This window comes from Protopterus annectens, chromosome 3.part0 (genome assembly GCF_019279795.1).
Source record: "Protopterus annectens isolate FY-2018-M chromosome 3.part0, PAN1.0, whole genome shotgun sequence".
NCBI classification, from domain to species: Eukaryota; Metazoa; Chordata; order Ceratodontiformes; family Protopteridae; genus Protopterus; species Protopterus annectens.
In genome coordinates, this window is record NC_056731.1 from 325,970,759 (window position 1) to 325,992,269 (window position 21,511).

Genomic DNA, 21,511 nt, shown 5'->3' on the forward strand with positions numbered 1-21,511 from the left:
TGTCCTACCTTACCATCTCCTCCCAACTCTACACTCACACACCTCTTGCATACTTCCACTTCAAACATGTAGTTGTCAGTAATATCATTAATCACTTCAGCAAACACCTTCACATACTATCTGAATTGTCACACAAACATGCATGTGTATTATCACAGATGCTCCGTAGTGGTGATATACACCCCAATCCTGGGCCACATACTGCACAACATACCATCATGGCTACCATTCCACCCCTTCCTCATATTAAAACTACAAACCTTCTCATTCTTAACATGAACCTCAGAAGCCTAGTTAACAAGATCACAGACTTTCATGAAGTCATTACACAATACTCACCAGACATTCTTAATAGCAACAGAAACTTGGCTAAAACCCCATATAAGAGACCCAAACATACACCCACAAGATTATAGAGTACACAGGTTAGACAGAATCAGGAAGAAGGATGGTGGGGTTGCAATCTTCTACAAAGATAACCTAAGCATAGACTACCTACCCATCAAATACCCTTTTGATAACAACTTTGAAGTTCTAGTAAGACTCAGAATCAACCCAAAGAAAAATATTACCATAATAGCTACTTACATACCTCCCAAAAATACTCCCACTGCCATTGAGGAACTCATAGCCTTGACAGCCTCAACCTACACCCATGAAACCATTATTATAGGCGACTTCAACTTAGACTGGAACACTTGGCTCTTACCTTCATAAATCTACACGGTTTCTCCCAAACAATCCAGTTTCCCACTCGAATAGATAAACATTGTAAAAGGGAATCTTAGACTGGTCACTTATGAACAGTAACACCCACAACTATTTCTTCACATGCCTTCCAAATTTAATTGACCATAGACCAAACTCCTTAATCAGTCATCAACTCAACTCACCCAGAACCATTGTTTACAAAGTTGTACAAAATACCAAAAACGTCTCCAACAAAGCATTTGTAGACATGCTCAATAAATGCAACTGGACACCACTTCATCTTCAACTTGACCAGGCTGTAACACACTTCAATTATACATTTCTAGCTATTCAAAATAGCTTGGCACCAACTAGTGCATGTCGTGTTAAAAATACCAGATTGCCATGTATATCAAAAGAAACCATTAAACTTCAAAAACTAAGGGACAAAACGTGGCATCAATACCAAAAAACAAAAGATAATAAAACTCTGCTAGCATACCAGCAGCTCCACAATCAAACAAAAAACTCAAACTAGACAAAAAAACATATTATACAATTATGCAAAACAATCCCCAAAAGCTCTAGCAAGCAATTAACTCACTCCTCCACCCAGGTAAAGCTACAATCCCAGAACCACCAACCAATAACCAAAGCATGAGTATTGCCTCACAAACCAACACAAACACCATCCTCTCCTTAGTTACAGGGAACAATTCCACCCCTCTGTCTCTTCCACCTAATGTGGAAACTAACAACTTTTTTGACCTCAAACATGTCCCAACTAACAGCATAAGAACAATGCTGAAAAAAATGAAACCTTATGCCTTAGCAGCTGACCAGCTCCCCAATGAGTACCTCAAACTGTCAGCTGATGCCATAGCTCTGCCTATCTCCATTCTGGTAAATAGATTACAGCAGAACAATATGTCCCAAATTATGGAAAAATTCCTATATCACCCCTTTGCATAAAGGAGGAACATCAACAGAATTAAACAATTACAGACCCACAGCCATCCTTTCCCCATGTCAAAATTCTGGAAAAATGTATCCACACTCAATTGCTGTTTATCTGACAACCTTATCTCTCCCTCCCAACATGGTTTCAAACCAAAACATAGCACCACCACAGCCCTATTTAATTTTTCTAACACCATCAACCAACTGAGAAATTCAAACCAGCAAGTAGCATCAATCTTCTTAGACATGTCAAATGTATTCTGTACCGTCTCCCATCAGAAACTCCTTAGTACTCTTGCCTCACTAAACCCATGAAAGACTTCCCTCTCCTGGTTCCTAAGCTATCTTTCTGACAGACAAGTAGTACAATGGAAATCCTAACTCTCACCACTTCTGCCTGTCTCGATTGCAGTCCTTCAAGGATCCATACTAAGACCCCTTCTTTTCAGCATCATCTCTAATGATCTAGCCTCATCCACAACACACGCTAAGGTAGCTCAGTATGCTGACGATTCAACTTTAGTCTGCTCAGCAGATACCTTACCACACCTCCAAATAGTAGCCCAACAAGCTTTTAATGATAAAGAAACATATCTAAGTAAATCACAACTAATCCTCAACCCCAAAAAGACACAGTTAATGCTATTTACCAGTAGCAAACAATCACTGACCACCCCTCCTTTCACTATTGTCTCAGGAAACAACACAGTCATCCAACCAGTTGACCATACAAAACTCCTTGGAGTGACAATTGACAACAAACTCAGATTTGACCAACACATAGCCACCACAATTAAGAAAGTTCACATCAAACTTGGCTCACTGTATAGAATCAAGCCATTCCTCACTGAGGATACCAGACTAGCCATATCCAGGACCTTCCTTCCTCTCTACACTGCTATATGCTTTCCCCCTCTTTACCAACTTAAAAAAAATTCAGACAACCAAATTGGAAACTTGCTACAACAAAATAGCCAGTTTTGCAGCCAACCTTCCTCAGCAAACCCATCACAGTATTGCTCTGCATAAATTAAACCAGCTTGAGCTACCTAACCTTCTTCGTCTCTACCAACTTAAATTCACACACAATATCATCTTCTATCCATTCGATTCTCAGAGCGTCTTGTGTGGAGACGTGTGAATGGGCGTACCTTCGTTGAAGGTTGTGCGTCAGGGCTGGCAACTCAGCACGTAAAAATCTATTGCCAATCATTACAGGACCGGAGTTCCGCTGTGGCGACCCCTAACCGGGAAAAGCCGAAAGACACATCATCTTCTATCCTGACAGCTGCCCATCCCTCGAGGAACCTGTTTGTTCCCTACTCATGCCCACAAAGTCTAAGATCTGCAGACAGTTTCTAACGACACTCACTGTGAAGCCCTATTCTCAAATAAAATAGCCAGATTATGGAACTCTACACCCCACACCCTCCAAAATACACCTGAATCTACCAGTTTTAAACTACTACTATTTGAACATATATACAAGAACTGGCATTGCTCCTGTGCCAACCCTGACTGAAAAGATACCTCTAACTCTCTCAACACACTGTCCACTCCATCTCATTTTCTCCCTCTCCTCAGTGTTTATTACTACTCAAAAATATATATAAAGTAAATCTCATTTGGTCATAACTATTATTTAATATGTACACACTACTAACTATTTTTTCTCAGTGATCTTCACTGAAATGCTGTTTTTTTATTTAGAACTTGTATCTACTAAAAAAATGTATTGAATACTACTTTGTACAGACTAATTAGAAAATATGTATTCTGCATCTTACTGTATGTATACTATTGTACTATCTAATTATTGTATACTGCTTGTATTTCTGTGGAGCTTTTCTCTCTGTGCCTCCACTGAAAATGGGCTTCTGGCCCAGTCGTACTTTCCTGGTAAATAAATAAATAAATAAATAAGTAAGTACAGAGAACAAAATAAATGATAGCACACCATACTATATGTGATGCCTGTCAAGAGCAACACACAGAATATTCTGCAAAGACCCCAGTCAGTAATGTACCAGCAACTGCCCATCATGTCAAACACTATTCAGACACCTGTAGGAGCAGAGTCACGAACCTCTGAAGAGTCACCATTTAAAAATTAACAAGCTGGATGCTCCTGATGAAGCTAAGGTCCAAGTAAAGCAGATGCACTCTCACATCTATGAGACCAGGGCCCATGAGAGCTTGGCCAACAAACATGGAGTTATACAAGGATCAGGATGACTATCTTCACTCTGGGATAGGAGGTGTTTATAACACTCCTATACGCGTCATTCAAGATGGCTGCCAGGGGTGCACCTCTAATGGAAGACAGGGAATAAAACCCGGCTCTTGGGAGTCAAATGTGAGGATGCAAAACACAGCAAGTCCCATCTCAGGGCCAGAAACCCTCTAGGAAAATGAGAACGATTTATGCTCCCTGCTTCTATTACTACTGGCAATTGTTCCAGCTCAGGCCTAAGGCTGCAGGAGTCTGTTCCTGCACTTGGAATTCTCAACCACCACCACCAACACTTAATGAGTGGCACAGTCCGAACAAAAGCTTCTCCCTTCTGTAGTCTCTGGGTGGTTGGATTGAAATACAGCAATGCTTCACACATGATCTGTTATCCAGTAACAAAACAATACAAGTTTAGGCTTTGACTTGGAATATGGTAGCCACACAAAACATTTTAATAACTTAACTGTTTTGGACATCAAATGAGGTAACCTGTCCAACATAATTACAAGGATCAAGAGCCAAATTCTGTAAGCAGCAGAAAAGAAAGAACTGTCAAACTCAAGAGTTAGGCACACTCTCCAACTACCGAGTGTGACATATTGACATGGCCTGACAAAGGGCATGTGCACTTCTGAATGCAGACATTTCAGATAAAAATGACCATTATGAAAGAGGACAGAAGGATAAACAGTCACAGATCCACTGAGTGGAAGGCAAGGTCCCCATAAGACCTTCTCTTCAAAATCAAATTTTCAGGCAATGAGAAGAGAGGGAAATGGAGTGTAGTGGCATTTGCCTGGACTCTGCTGTGGACCACTTTGATTACGGCTTCCACAAATGTGGGTTGTTTTTTGTTTCACTAGGTGCTAAGCAAAAGAAACAATATCAAAGGAATCAATTTCAAGACTGGCCTCTAACATTATAATTTCTTGCATGGAATAAAATACATGCAGCATGTGTACATCATTTAGCATTACTTTCACAGACAATCAAGATGTCAAAATGCATTCTATAGATTCAGAGATGCAAATTCAGCAGTGAAATTCAACGGATTCATATTACATAAACAAAGACAGTGCTAAACACTAATTCATTATTAAACTTTTTTTTTTTTTTACTCCAGTACTCAGTACCATCATCTGTTACTGGGGAAAGGGGTTTTGTGTTTGAGGCTTAGCACCCACTGTGCATGTCCAGTAGCATGCTATGTGGATTTGTCATAAAAGGGTGAGTCACACTTCCGAAAATGACTTAACCCTTCAAAAGGCCCTATCTCCCTTTGCAGCAAGTGTACTGTAGAGTCCCCAGTCACCTCTGAGTATTCTAGCACAGAAGTGTGCTCCCCACATCTGGACCATACCCTCCTCCTCTTCCCAGAGAGAGAGAGACAAGTAAGCACTGTTTTTTGCTGTTATGCTTGCTTTCTCTCTCTCCACTTGACAGCTACTCCGGTAGCAGGGATGGTAACAGACTGGGTCGGCTAGGGTGCAGTCAGGGCCTTATCCTTCTATGCCAATAGAGAGGGCTAGGAAAATTAACACGCAGAAAGGTAAAATTGAAAGCACAACTACATTTCTGATGCATCATTAATCATCATCAATATTCACCTTTAAAATATATATTACAGTAAAACAAATACTAACCTATAGTCAAAAAATAGTTCTTCACCAGTCTGGATGGCTCTCTTGGCAAATATGCCTATTCTGTGATCTCCATTCACCATCATAACTAAAAATAAGAAGCAAAAGTTAAATTGACTAGTCTTTAAATTCAGTGTGTGTGTGTGTGTGTGTGTGTGTGTGTGTGTGTGTGTGTGTGTGTGTGTGTGTACGCAAGTCTGATGTAAAGCTTGCATATGTCTAGGAATGGATATCTGCCTTATGCCTCCCGCTTGCTGTGCTAGTCTCTTGCTCCCCATGATTCTGAACAAGGATAAATCAGATATCAAACAAACTGAAAAATATAAATTCTGATGCACAAAGGTTTTAGAAACTGGACAGGAAATCATTCTGCAGCACGGTTTGGCCATTTAATGTGGCATCCCTTTTTGTAGCCTTACAATCAAATGAAATTCTATTCATATGTGAATTGACTCTTTCCAGTCATGATGCAGGCCAAAGGCATAGAATGATAGTCACACTAGATACTTTTATTATGCAATTCAAAGGCTGCATCATTCAACAGATTTCAATATCAAATACAAGTTTCTGTTTACACATTACATTTGCTGGTTACAATCAGGATTACAACGTAAATGACATGTAAAAGCATGCACTATTAATCACGGAGACCATCCTACAGATTGCAATGCTAACTACACAAATACAATTAGAATTTTCTTAACAGACGACCACTGGATCACAAACATTAAATAACATATTTCATGCTGAGTGGTTATTAGTTCTACAAGCACTAATATCACTGCATAAGACAAGCCAAAGTTTTTTTTTTTTTTTAAACTAATTTTAAAGTATTAAAGATCACAGACTTGGGCATATTCTTTGTAGCACCGACATTAAGAATTACAGAGAACAGCTTTAAGTTTTAATTTATACTGTGATGGTTAACAAAAATATTTCTATATTCACATTATGATGCAGCAGTTATGATAAAATCTGCACATATGATTAACATCTCAGAAAATATTCTACCATTAAGAACTTATGAACACATTATATTTAAGGTAAGAAGCAATGTAGGACAGTTGACACAGGGAGCAGTGAACTAAGAAACCTGAGTTTAAATAATAATTAAAATGTTGAAGCAGTTAGTAAAAAAGATTGAACCACACAAGGTTTTACAGATACTGACCCATTTATCATAAAAAAAACTGGAAGTACTAAGCTATTATTAATAGAAATATCCATCAATTTGCTGAACTGCTTGTCCCGGTGAGTCTCAACAGCAGTAAGAAACAGAAAAGAGGAGAAAGAACCTCACCCCTATTAAGTTTCTTCCTGAAGGTTTCTCATACAGAGAATCTCTTCAGTGCATCCTGGGATCTGCAGTGGGGCTTTCTCCCAGTGGGCTATGCCTGGTAAACCACTTCCTCAAAGGCTGCCTAAATCATTTCAAACAGACTCTTTTCAATCCAGGGGAGCAGTAGGTCAACTTGGAAAAGATCCACATTGTATAACAGACTGTAATGCTAAGTACCCTGCTGTGAAAGGACTGAATTTCTGAAACCCATGTATGTATCCCCACCCTTTTTCAGTCACTACATAAAGCTCTTGACTGAAAGGCCATAGATTAAGCAGCAAATTGAAAGCTATGCCCTATATCTTGGGTTTTCGTTACATCAAAGCCTAGTACACTGCTTGTACTACTACATGCACTGTACCCACACATACTGGAAAATGTCCTGATAGTTTATTACTTCTCGGGGACAATATTCTAAAGTACATAAACTTCTCAACTAGAAAGAGCTGCTTCCTTCACACCTACTGACAGCAATCTTTTTTTTGGGAAACCACTACAATCCCCGATATGGAGATATTTTCATCCAAGCCACTCTCAATGAACAGCAAACTTTTCCATTGCATTCCAATAATCACTCACTTGAGGCCAACAGGACAGCAACTGCTCCAAGGACAAGGCCCTCATACTGCAAACTAGCTTATTCCCCACATTTTGTCTAGTCCTTAATATCCTGTCCTTGAAAATAATGAAAAAACAGAAAACCTCTCCTTGGTGGAGTTTTAATCTCACTTTGCTCTTCAAATACAGGGAATGAGTTGCATACAGCACTGGCCCAGGGATCCTATACTCTTGTAGCCCTTCCCAATGGGCATTTTGGATGCACTATCATGCAGTCTTCAGTAACACAAAACAGAAGTTCGCAGAACTTGCAAAAAGGAAATAATCTGTTATTAAACAAACAGTCTGCCTTGCAGCAACATGACTGAGGCCTTTCTCAAAAAAGCTGAGGAATGTGATCGGTTTACAATTTGGACACATATTCCTGTCCCAGTTTTTGAAAATGGGGATGAACAACCCAGTACCAAACTATAGGTACTGTCTCCTTTTTCCATGCAACACTGAAGGTACACATTAAACAATATACTCCTAAAGTGTCCTTCTGGATCCCATCTGCCTCTACCAGCCTAGCAACAGTGGACCTGTTTAAATGTCACAGAGACAACCTATATAGGCAGAACCAACTCCAGCATTTGGAAGTACCACCTCAAAGGACAGCATGATCACTTGATTGAAAAATTCCCAAAAGAACTGCTTCACCTTCCTGACAATATCCTCTGTTAAAGTCTGTTTTTTTTTTTAATCTTTGCTGAGAACAGCCTGGCCAATGTCCTGCAGCCCCTCATATACTGTTAGATTGCTTGCCAGAACCTCTGAGGTGACCTGAAAGTCATTCAATTCAGTGATTGCCGCAGCTACAAGTCAAATGACCCTTCCCCCAGCCTGTACAGCAAAGGCAGCCTCTCTAGCTTTATGGCTTCTGTCAATACTGGTATCTTGCAGGCCCTAAGGTTACCACTACTAAGAACACCAACGACCTGTCAATCCCAGCTTCTTGAACAAAGATCATTCAGGCACCATATCTACTTCCTCTCCAGCTTATATGCGAGAAACTCCTTCAGAAGCGAAAATTCAACTTACCTTGCACAGAAACGATGGTTACGCATTCCCAGGACACTGCTGGTACAAGTCTTAAATTCTCTCCTGGGATCAAGAGCTTGTCATGATGGTGGATGTTTGCGTGCTCTAGTGATCCTTAGAGCTGTGCTATCTAGAGCTTTGTTTTGTGTGGTGTTACCTTGGACAAACCTCATTTAGGATGGGGAGATAAACAGCAATTTAAAATGCAGTTCCTCCATAATGGTTTGATTAAAGAACCAAAGAACCTTTCCCAGAAACAGAGATACCAGAAGGCAGGCTTGAGGGGGTATTAGACAATTATCATACATAGTAGGTGCATCACTCATGCAGCCCAGAAATGCTAGAAAAGCTGCATGGAGCTGCTGTGTGGGGAAATTTTGTGATGGCAGTTAAGTGGCAGAAGCAGGCTGGATTAAAACAGAGCAGACTAATAAAGGAAGCACACTTGGGACATGGAATGTCTTTGCCCCTGTTTAGAAAGGGGATTGTGCTTGAGCAAGAGTCTGAAGTTTGCAGAAAGTAAATCTGTTGTACACCTATCAACTACTTGGTGGATTTAACCTTCTCAGTGACCAAGGGTTTGTGGATTGATAGGACATCACCTAATTACTATTTCTACTGGGATGCTTTAATGGTCATTCTTAGACGACAAGCAGAGAAACCCAACGATCACCCGATTTGAACTTGAGTGAATTGTTTTTGACTTTTGCACTAGTCACAGAATGCTCATATTAACCACCATGTTCCAGTACAAGGAAGATCATCAGCATACTTCTTACCACAGCACCAAGGATGGTGATCAACTTAGTACAGGGTTTGATTCTCATATGTGGTAGTTGGCTAGGCTTAAAATATCCCACAAGTGCAGTTAGCCTAGTTCTAATCTATGACCCTATAATCAGAACTACAGCCATATGTTTGGGACACTCAGGTAAAGAGAGATACTGAACTCCCAAGTGGTCAAATCTTGACGGTCAAGTAGCTCAGACGGCCAAGGCAGCAGCTAGTGAGATCTACACAACCCATATGAGTAGTCAGGGTATCCTGGGAAAATCTAACCAATATTTGTTTGTAGGATGCATTCAACTCCCTCCTCAAAGAAAGTATACAACAGAATCAAATACAGTTTAACAGGATACACTAACTTCAGAAAAATATACTTTCCCGATCCCCTCATTACCCGATACCACTTTAGAGAATCATCCCTGATGTCTACTGTATCCCCCCACAGCCTAATCCCAACAATATCTTTGGTGCCAGTACAGCAATCCCCAATTTACGCATTTTTTTCTTCTAATTGTTTAAAGTCCTCTAACATCACAGGGACTAAGGTTAGCATTCTGTTGTGTGTGTGTGTGTGTGTGTGTGTGTGTGTGTGTGTGTGTGTGTGTGTGTGTGTGTGTGTGACCATGTGCATATGGGGGAGGGGGCTACAGACTGAACACCATCCTCCTATTGGCAGTGGGACTGAACACCATCCTCCTATTGGCCAGTGGGCAAAGTGTAATGTCGGCTATGTAGACGCCCAAAGCAAGTACATACATCCAAACAACTACTTGGCTAGGGAGGAATACTCGGCTCCTTGAGTGGGGTTAAGCCCTTGAATCCTTGTATCATATCTATATATATATATCTATATCTTTCCACATCTATGTCTAATCTATACATATCTATATATTTATATCTAAATCTATATCTATCTAGACAGAGAGAGAACACATAACACCTTTCCCAACAGGACACAACCACCTCTATTCCCCTGGGACTGGTCACTCATTCCTGCTCCCTCTTAGTCAGCTCCTTCCAATCCGAACAGCTTTCACAAAATTGTAAGTAATGCTACTGCTGTATATATGCAACAAGTACTGCAAATGCAGAACAGTTACCATAACTCTCACAAGCAATGAGGAATGCAAGATCACAATACACCACCACTACATGAAAGTTATGTACCTAGCAAATAGATACAACTTCATGATCCACGTCCATCTAACACCAACAAGGAACTATCACAGGGCATTAGTCAGCCTAGCACTTTTATCATCACACCATCCAGGTAACCTACATTTTAAAAATAATACACACCATGCTCTTTCTCCTGCCCACACTCTATACCCTACTGCTATCTGCATACTACCTAACATCCTACAGTCACCTACAGATACAACATGCCAATAGCCCCTCACTATATTATACTAATATAGTCTACTCCTCACTGTCCTACCTTACCATCTCCTCCCAACTCTACAATCACACAACTCTTGCATACCTCCACTTCAAACATGTAGTTGTCAGTAATACCATTAACCACTTCAGCAAACACCTTCACATACTCTCCGAATTGTCACACAAACATGCATGTGTATTATCAGAGATGCTCCGTACTGGTGATATGCACCCCAGTCCCAGGCCACATACTGCACAACATACCATTTACTTTAGTGCCATTACAGCATTATGTATAAGGTCCTGCAGGTCTAGTGTATCCCCTCACCCTTGATCCCCATTACAATGCCAGTGTCAGTATGGCACTTTAGAGTCATCCCAGGTGTCTAGTGTACAACTCTGCCCCATGATCCCAGTTATGATGTTTGTGCCTTTATGGCACTTCACTTTATCCCTGGTGTCCAGTGGTTCCCCCGCCCTTGATCTCCATAGGAATGGTTTTATTACAGCACTTTAAAAGTGGTTCCCACCTCCCTGATCCCCATACTACCACTGATGCCATCATAGCACTTAAGCACTTTGGTCTAGTGCCCCCCACAACCCCCATTTTGCTATGTGCCATTATGGCACTTTAAAAGTATGCCCTGGTTCTACTGGTCCCCTCCCCACATTCTTGGTTTGGCAGTCAATACTGCAAAATGGTGGACATGGCCATGCTGATTTACATAGCAGAGTGATTTCTCAAACCCCTCAGCCATGCAGATGCCTCCTCCAGGCAGTTCGGGGAAGGTGGCACATAGATAATTAGCATATGCCTCTTCCCTCAGAATGCCTCATTAGTATTCAGCATGGCTACGGGGTCAGCCCTTTGCAAGTACAGGATGAGTGGCTGTTAGAAGACTAATCATCAGCACTGTGTAAGGTTGGTTGCTGAACTGGAGAAAAATGCTGGGACGTGTACACTTCCATGTATACGTTGTCATACCTTTATGAATTCAGCTTTGACAAAGAAACAGATAAGAAAGGCTTAGAGGATAATGCTCTGACACCCTTCTTGTTGAGAACTTTAATTCTGCCCTAGAAATTAGTTCAGAGAGTGGTGAGATTAATTTTTCGAGGATGAAATTAAGATCCCATTAAAAAAGTTTCTTTTGGAGGGGGCTCAGCAGGAAAGTACCTCTTAAAAAAGCCTTACAAACTTTCAAAGAAAAGAATAGTTGTGTAAAATCTTACCATAACCATTGATGTCCTGTCTCTTCTGTTGCAGTATTTACATATGGATTGTATGCTGCTCCATGACCTGACGTCCTGCCTGTATACAAAGGCTTAATGCCACTGCCTGAACGTGGGACATCACACGAAGGCATAGAGAATGTCAGCCAAAAATCCTGCCCTGGATCTGGACACATTATCCAATTTGTAATGCTTTTTAAAGGTATGAACAGAAGACCAGGTAGCAGCTTCCAAAATGGATTGCGCATCCAGTCCTTTGAAGTAAGCCCTTGAGGATAGAACTGATCTGGTGGAATGGACCTTAAGAAGATAAGGATTTTCCATGAAAATTATAGCAAAACACAATGGCCTTAGAGACCCATGAAGAAATAGTTTGCTTAAAAACATGTAAACCCAGCACCCTGGGATGAAACGATACAAAAAATTTATCAGATTTCCTAATAGACTTAGTTTTGTCAAAGCAGAATCTGAGTGGTCTATGTACATCCAAGGAATGCAGAATCTTCTCACTAGGAGATTGAGGAGAAAGAAGTAGTAGGCAGCTGGACAGACTGAACTAAAGACAACTAATTAACCACTTTTGGCATATAGGAAGGATTAGTTCTCAAAAATACTCTGTCCTTGTGAAAAAACAAAAAAGGGGGTGAAGTGATTGTCTGAATCTCAGAAACCCTTCTAGCAGAGGTTAAAGCTACCAGAAGTACTGTTTTCCAAGTGCAAAACTTTAGAGAAGCACAGGCCACTGGCTCAAAAGGGCCCTGAGTAAGTTTGTCTAACACACCGTTGAAATCCCAAGGAGGAGGAGGAGGGAGTGGTTTCCTGAGAGGTTTCATGTGTAGGACGCCTTTTAAGAAAAGCTTAATCTCTAGCCTGGAAGCTAATGGGGAAATTAAAGACAGGCAAGCAGACAAAGCTAAACATTGGACCTTGACTGATGAATAAGAAAGACCACTGTTAAGTAACTCACAAGGTAAGAAAGCACTAAAGGAACATCTGCCAAGAAGGGGTCCTCTTCTTTTTTGGCACCAGACAGAAAATCTTTTCCACACATTCACCAGGCTACAGAAGAGACGGTATAGTGCACACACATTGCTAAAGGCTAGAAACAAAGTTGTGAACACTGATGTTATGAGAGGTATCAATGAATGTTATTCACATGGCAGTGGAACTGGAAACATTGAGCAGCATGAAAGGATGGAAGAAAGGTTACTTTTTGTTACTAGGTATTCTAATTTTTTGCCTATTTTGGAGAGCATAGTTAAACAAGCTTGGGAAATAGTGATTCATGACACTTCCATTGGATGTTTGTTTCCAACGCATATAACTTTTTCCTATGGCAGATACTGTAATATAAAAGAATTATTAAATACCAAATATTCAAAATCTAGATATTTTCATGCCATGGGGAAGACAGTAGGATCATATGATTGCAGAGTGTTCAGTTTGTCATAGGGTTAAAAATTTAGATGGAACTAAGATCCATGGCAGACTGTACAGGGCAAATGAATATTACAACTGTGACAGTTGTGGTGTGATTTATATTATATTATAGGGTGTAATTGTGATCCTATTTTTTTGGTATATTGGTCAAACCACGAGGAAGGCTAAGGTTAGCATCATGGAACATCTCAGTGATGTGAGAAGGAAAAAACTTGAAAGTCCAGTGGTCATGCACTCCCTGTCAAAACATAAAGGGTTGGAAGATGGTTTATTCTTTAGTATTCTTGCACGCCCCACATCTTTAGGTGGTAATTTTAAACATCAGTTGAACAAACTGGAAAGTCGAATGATTATTAATTTTCATACATTATATCCCCAGGGAATGAATTTGGAAAATAATCTTAATATTTGATACAGCTTAATAATGTATTTGAATCATTGTTATTAAAAGTTAAAATATCAAGTTGAGAAAATAAAGTTCTAAAAATCAAGTTTAAAAGCATGTATAATGTTTTAAGAATTCACATTTGGTATGTGTATTCATTTATGATATATTAAAAGTGAATGTATTTAAATGTGTAAATATTTGTTATGGATGTACACAATTTTGCATAGATATATTCTTTATTTATGCATTTGTAGATATTTGTTTAAAAGGTATCACAGTCATATTTAAATATTATGAATTCGTTTGCAGTTAACGGGAGTATTGTTTATAGGTTGAACAACATTTCCCTTCAGAGTGTTTGTAACTTTTTAACGAAAACTGGTTGTATGGTGAAGCATTTATTTAATTATGTAATTAATGTAATTAGGATAGTTTAATTGATTTATTGTCGGTTTAAAATGGTATATAAAGGGACATATTGGGAAGCTGTAAATGTTCCAGCAGAAGGTGAAAAGCCGAGGTACCAGAAAGGTTGTAATAAAGAACTATATGTCCTGATAGTGGATTTCCTTGCCTTTCTTGTGTGGTATGAAGAAAATATTTTCCACTTGGAAATGTAAGATTTCCTAGTACTGGGTTTCCTAGCCTCCTGCAAAACCCAAAGCACATCCTTGGAAAACAGGTGCCTGAAAGGAATCAGAAGTTGATCAGCCACAAAGTCAACTGTAGAGTTGACACTTGTGGATGAATCAGAGATCCCTTGTCCTGAGTGAGTAGGTCTAGCTGGTGAGGCAACTTGCAGTGATGGCCCTTGCCTAATTGCAGGAGGAGGAACTAGTGCTGTCTTGCCCAATAGGTCGTCACTAGCAAGATTTTTGGTTTGTCCTGTAGAATTTTCAACAGGACTTTTTGAATTAAAGGGAAGGGGGAATGCATAAAGAAACAACCCCTTCCACGAGAAGGATTGAGCGTCCAACCTTCCAGTCCTGAAGGCGAGGGACCCTAGCACAAAAAAGAAAGTTGTCTGTTCAGACAGGAGGCAAAGAAATTCATTTCTGGAGTACCACACCGGTAAACTAGTTCAAGGAACACATCCCTGTGAAGCATCCACTCGTGGGATAGTGCCATGAATCTGTTTAATGGGTCTGCCACCAAGTTCTGAGCAGAGGGAAGATACACTGCATGCAGTGACACTGCACTGAGTAGTCAGTTCCCATGCTTTGATGGATAAGCGACAAAGAAGATAACATTTTGTGCCCTCCTGCTTGTTTATGTACCAAAGGACCATAGTACTGTCTGTAAGAATCTTGAGGGTTCCTAGAGAAACATTGGATGAAAGGTCTGCAAGGCTAAAATCAGTGCCCTCATTTCTCTGATGTTGATGTGCTCCCTTTACTGAGAAGGGGACAAAAAACCTTGTACCTTTTTAGCAGCAATGGTTGCCCCAAGTCTAAATCTGAAGCATGTGTGAAAAGTTGCTGGGCTGGCTGAGGTATCTGAAGTGGTAAGCCAAGATTCTGACCGATTTGCAGCATCCACCAACCCAGTTCTATTTTCAAGTAAAGGAGAAGAGGAATCGAAGCCTCCAAGGGATGAGCATGCTGGGACCAAACTGTCTTCAAAACCACTGGAACTTCATGTGTAGTTTGGCAAAGGGCAATACGGGGATTGTAGAAGCCATACATCCCAGCAGTCTCAACCTCCCTGGCCATGATGGAGGAAAGGGGCAGAAGAGACTATGAATGCCATGAGTGAAAATGCTTTTTCTAAAGGTAGAATCACCATCATCAAGTCTATCCTGAACCTGCAGCCCAGGAAAATGAGATCCTGACTTGGGGTTAGACTTGATTTCTTGAAATTTATTGTGTATCCTAAGCCCTGCAGAAAGGAAATACCTACGTCCAGGTATTGAAGTAGAAGGTCTGGACTGCTGGCCAGAAAGAGCAAGTAACGGTAAACATGAAGGCCTTTCGATCTCAAAAAGGCAACAGCTGGGGATAGACACATTGTGAAAACCCCTGGAGCAGTGGAAAGAGCAAAAGGCAAGGCAGAAAACTGAACATGCAAAGAACCCACCAAGAAACATAAGAATTTCCTGAACTGAGGGTGAACAGGGATATGCAGAAAGGCACCCTTGAGATCCAGAGAAGCTAGGAAAGTCTGACCTGCTACAAGGGGAAGAAGAGATTGCAGAGACAGCATCCTGAAAGAAGGCACCACCAGAAAGGTGTTCAAAGCTGAGAGGTCTAGAATGGGTCTCCAAGGACTGTCTTTTCTTAGAAACAGAAACATTCTGTAGTAAAACCCCCTTCCTTTCTGGCCTGGAGGGACAGGCAGAATGGTGCCTTTGTTGGAAGGTTGAGCAAGTAACTGAGGAAACAGCTGCAGTTGATTGGTGGGTGGCTGAGGAATCCCCTGAAAGGGGGAAGTGTCTTCCAAGTCATAAAGTATCTGTTTTGTATAACGGAAATCACCCAGGAATCCTGAGTGACACTTTTCCAGGCTAAAACGGATAGAGAAAGGTGAAGAGATAGAGGAGTATGACTTAAAAGATGATGCCGAGCATCACAGAGAGCCTTGTCTGGGCTGAAAAGGCTGCTGCGGAGAAGGAACAGAAGCAACAATCTTAGACTGAGGAGGCCTCCTTGAAAACTTGTGGCCTAGTTCCAGAAGGAGTAGAACAGGATGAGTGAGCAGGTTTTCTGACAAAGGGAGTCTTGGCAGGGACGTTCTTATTAAATTTAGGAACTGAGAAGATCAGCAAGTGCTTTAAAATCCTGGAGCTCCTTACCTTTTTCCTTCAGAGTCTTAAAAAATTCTGCAGCCGGTTGGCCAAAAAGGGCAGAATTATCCAAGGGAGAATCCAGTACTTTGGCCTTGATATGATAAGGGACAGCCTGGAGATGTAGCCAGGAATGCCTCCTGAGAACAGAAGCAGAAGCTGCAGCTCTGAAAAAGCTTCAACAGCATCATAGCTGCATTTGATTGAATGTCTAGTTACCTGGGGGGATGCAGCCAATAGAGAAAGAGACAGTGACTTAGCCTCTGAGTTAGGTAAATGGGACAGGGCCTGAGAACCTAGGCTAGAGCATACAGAGACATGCGTGTCTGGTAATTAATGGCTCTGATAGCCAAGGTGGAAGAAGTATAAATCTTCTTTCCCATCCTTTCCAAAATCTTATTTTCTTTGTCAGAAGGGAGTAACTTAGTTGAAGGAGCAACCCGAGAGGATTTGTCACAAGTAATGGATACCACAGCTGGATCAGCTGAAGGATATTTAAAAAGAAACTTGCAATCCTCAGGGACCTTATAAAAACAGGTCTTTTTGGAGCAGGAGCTTGAGAGTCTGAGGTCTTATAAACAGATTCAAAGGCATCTACGAAAGCTGGAATGACTGGAGGTACTGCAGAAGGAGCAAGTGCCTCCAGCTGAAGATCATATCATCTTTTTTGCTTCTCTGAGATTTGGGAAGAATCCTACTTAAATAATTCCCTCATTTTATTGATAAGTCTCACCAAAGGAAAGTTCTTCCATGGGGGAATCCCCCCCCCCCCCATTAGACTCTTCCTCTGGGGAAGCATATTCCAAAGGGGAAGGGATTTGTGTGGATTATGCTAAAGAGTCTTCATCTGAAGACGACTCTCCTGTACTGGTAAGACACAGAGTACACAGTAGGAGACTCCTGGGAAGCAGATGGCAGAACAGGAAAAGGCAGGCCCTGAAATGTGTGAAGCTGAGGTTGAAGGTCTCAAGGCCATCACAGCCTTAAGACCCTGGGAAAAGACATCCTAATCTGACGGTGAGGTGGAATGGAGAGTGGAATGCCCAGTCTTCTGCTTCTTTTTAACACGCTTATTTGCAGTGGAGAAAGGGCAGACGTAGGCCATATGCCTGGGACTTCTTTAGGCAGAGAAGCAGGAACTGTTCCCGAGTCCTCAGAAATAACAAGCCGTGGCTCCCCCAAGTCATCTGAACATGGACGTCTGCATTGCCTTGGACATGCTCGTATCTCCACTTCTGATGGCTGCCAATGCAGTATCCACCAAAGAAGCGGACCCTACCTCCGACCGTACCACTGATTTTTCATCATCCTCAAGGGGTATGTCAAACAGAGAAGGTGCAGCTGAAGAGGATTCGGGCCGGGCTTTACTGACCTTCCTCTTCATGGACATCTCAGAACTACTCACGGAACCCTCTATCACATCCCTAGCCAAACATTTTAAGTCTCTGGTTTTCTAAAAGACTTAATGCTGACAAATGACTGTTAAAATCTTAGGTACAAAGGGCTGATAGAACAGGACCAATGGTCGTGAGTAGGCCCTAGGCAAAACGAGCAAAGTTCATGACTATTCTTATGTGGAATTTGCCTTCCACAATTACACTTGCCCTTTCTGGATGACATTAAGAACAACAGAAGGCAGCTGCAACAAATTAAATCCCTACAAGATACTTATCTGAAGCTGTAAAGTGAAACCACAATATCCAACAGCAAACCGAACGTGCAAGTCAACCTTAAAGAATGGCGGCAAAAAAGTTCTGGGGAATGTACACGTGGATGCCCCTTTTATGGTGGACATTCTCTGTGTCTTCGTGAGGCATCCCACATACAGGCAGTGGCATTAAGTTTTTATATATAGGCCAGACGTTGGGTCATGGAGTGAAATACAACCCATATGTACAGAACACTGCAACACTGAACAGAAGGACATCTAAAGTTGAGACTCAGTTCCTGGTGAAAATAAGAAAAGGAAGCCAAGTGAATCTTGATGGAGAAGTAACAGAGTCCCACATCAAATATCTGTGATAATACAAAACTCCAAAACTGCTGAACTGGAACACTATAACGATCTAGTCCCTGAGAACACGCCTATAACAAAAATCATATCCCTTTACTTCTATGTCCGTTCAACCCTCTATTATACTCTTCATCCATCTGCAAACTGTGCAATCCTCATGCATGGTGCACTTCATCATCTTCCATTAGTAAAAAACACAACAAATTATGTAACTACTCAAAAGAGACTCAAGGCAAGGTTCATCAAAGATACATCCACAGTTTACCCATGTAAAATCAATGAAGAATCCAGATAGGTTTAATTAACCTGCCTGGATTCTTCATTGATTTTTTTGGGGGATAAACTGTGGATGTACCTTTAATGAACCTTGCCTAGAATCTTCCATTAGTAGTCAGGTATGCATGTTAATTCCATTTATTTTTTTAAATACAATTTGCCTGGACACAAAACTGATGGTTACACTGCAATGCCATTTTCTGTTTAACAACTTCCTTCTTATGCAAACTTTTCAACATTATAGCTCAACCTCTTTAATTTCACCATTCTTACTGCTTAATTTATTCCTTTCCTGCTCACCTCTTTTTTACCCCGAATATTATAAGTACACACACATCACCCCAAACTATGTACAGTGAGTCAATCTACCTTAACCACCTCTGCAGTGTGTCTCAGTTTCTAAACTCATCTAGTCCTCTCCCCCGTCACTCAAGTTTTTCCATATATACGTACGCGTTTTCTTTACCACATTGCAGGATGATCCATTTGGACACCAGATCCTTCTTGCTGCCTGTTTGCCATCTTAAGTTCTCTTTCTCATGTCTCCTCCATAATAATTTGCAATCTTCTAGCCTTGGTTCCTCTTTAGATTTCCTTTTTCTGGTAATAACTTTTTTCACTCCTAGCACTGCAAGAGATATCGACGCTTTTTACCATCTGGGTATCTGATCCCCCATCCAGCATTAACTATTTAGTTATGATAATAGCACCCCAACATATTGCTAATTTCTGCACAGCTGCTGTAAATTTCTTGAGTTTGACACGTAAATTGGGTACAAAAATACTTGTGCAAGCAATTCCATCCAAATTTTATTTTATTTTATTGGATGTCTGAGGTTTAGACGCATTTCCTTCCATTGTTCTTCAGAATAGTTTTCCTGTATACTATTTGACCATTCTTCTATTCTTTCTCCATTTTAATTCCCCTATGCTATTATAAGCCCTGGATATTAGCTTTTTTCCCTTTTAATCTTGCTCTTACGTATTTGTACTGCTTCTGGTTGGGGGCCCCTAATTGTTACCTGCATTTCCCTTGTCCTTTCCATTATTACCAGCCCATATACAATGGTTCTTTTTACTGTATGTTAAATTTGTTTTATTTACTTCCACTCCTTCCATCCTTTCTTGTTCATTATCCGTTCTCAGAAAGTACAGTTGTGCACCCTTACCACAAATGTAGCTGTTCGAGTGTATTCACTGTTGCAGCTCTGACTTGTGGGATTTCCTACCATGAAAGCCCTTGGCAGGCCCAACTACCAGAGAAAAAAATCACCCTCCTTCAAGGGCTGGCTGCCACTCTGATCGACGTCAGTACGCTGAGATATATAGGGAGCCAGCTGAAGTCATGATTTCATTTTTTTCTTGCCCCCCTGAATGTAGGAGCCCCCCCCAAGATGGGTCCTAAAGTAAAGGACGCAGGTCAGAGAACCTAAGCAGGGGAAGGAGCCCCTTGTCTTAACAGGTTTGTACCACACTACCCTGTAGACTAAGGGGGATGCAGAGAGGGAAAGAAGACTTCAACAGTGAATACATTAATGGTAAGTGTACACAACTGTACTATGTTCTTCATGTTTCATTGTTGCAGTCCTGACTTGTGGGATGATTCCCAAAGAAGAAAAGGAGGGTGGAAGGTAGATTAGGTAGAGGACAGGATGCCCTGCAAAATGGCATTGGCGAATCCTGCTCTTGACCTGGAAAAGGCTAAGTGGTAGTGTTTGGTGAAAGTATGCAGATGACCAGGTAGCAGCTTCCAGAATGTCCTTGATAGGGCCACCTTTTAGAAAGGCAGCAGAGGTAGCAGTAGCCCTAGTAAAGTGAGTCCTGACAGTCTCAGGTGGCTTCTTATCATGATGGCTGTAACAAAATGAGACACAGTGAGATCCATTTGGAGATAGTCTATTTGTAAACTGGTTTTCCTTCAGAAATGGTGGGAAAAGCCACAAAGTTGATCAGATTTTCTCAATGTTTTAGTTCTGTCAAGATAGTAAAGAAACTGCTTATGAACATCCAAGGAATGAAGGATTCTTTCCCGTTGGTACTGAGGATTGGAAAATAAGGTAGGCAGGTGTATGGCTTGATTCAAGGATGTGTCTGTCACCACCTTAGGCATAAAGGAAGGGTTAGTCCTGAGGGAGACGCTGTCTGGAAGGAAAATGAAAAGGGGCTCCACCACCATGAGAGCCTGCAGCTCAGAGATTCTTCTAGCAGAAGTGATGGCCAGCAAAATGGCAACTTTCCAAGCTAGAAACCAAGTCAGCAGAGGCCACATGTTTGAAAGGAGGCAGGGTCAGTTTTTCGAGAACAAAACTGAGGTCCCATGGAGGTAGACTGTCTCCTGTGAAACCTGATGTGAATCACTCCCCTAAGAAACTGTCTGAGGAGGGGGTGTGAGAAGATAGGAGGAAGAACAGGGATATAGGCCGAAATGGCAGAGGTGTGAATTTTAATAGAGGAATAGGATAGGCCCTTGTCAACCAGATTCACCAGGTAATCTAGGATTGTAGAGATCTTGGCTAAGAGGATTGTGGCCCTGTTGTTGACACCAAAAGGAAAGATGAGTAAAATTTCCCAGTACTGGGTCTTCTAGCTTCTAAGGATGTCTTGAACCTGCTTGCTTAGGGTAAGGTCAGTCCAGAATGTGGAGGAATTACTCAGGCAGAGTGAGTATCTGCAGGCTGGGATGCACAATCTTTCCCTTGTCCTGAGTCAAAA

At 41.2% G+C, this 21,511-nt stretch overlaps 1 protein-coding gene across 1 annotated transcript in view; it reads right to left on the reverse strand.

The window, feature by feature from the left end:
* Positions 1–21,511, reverse strand: part of EZH2 (enhancer of zeste 2 polycomb repressive complex 2 subunit) — a gene marked incomplete in the record, with an annotated part of 2,261,448 nt that overhangs the window by 108,440 nt on the left and 2,131,497 nt on the right. Inside the window, 1 exon segment of the mRNA XM_044064800.1 lies at positions 5,527–5,611. Coding sequence (XP_043920735.1) covers positions 5,527–5,611 — 85 coding nt within the window.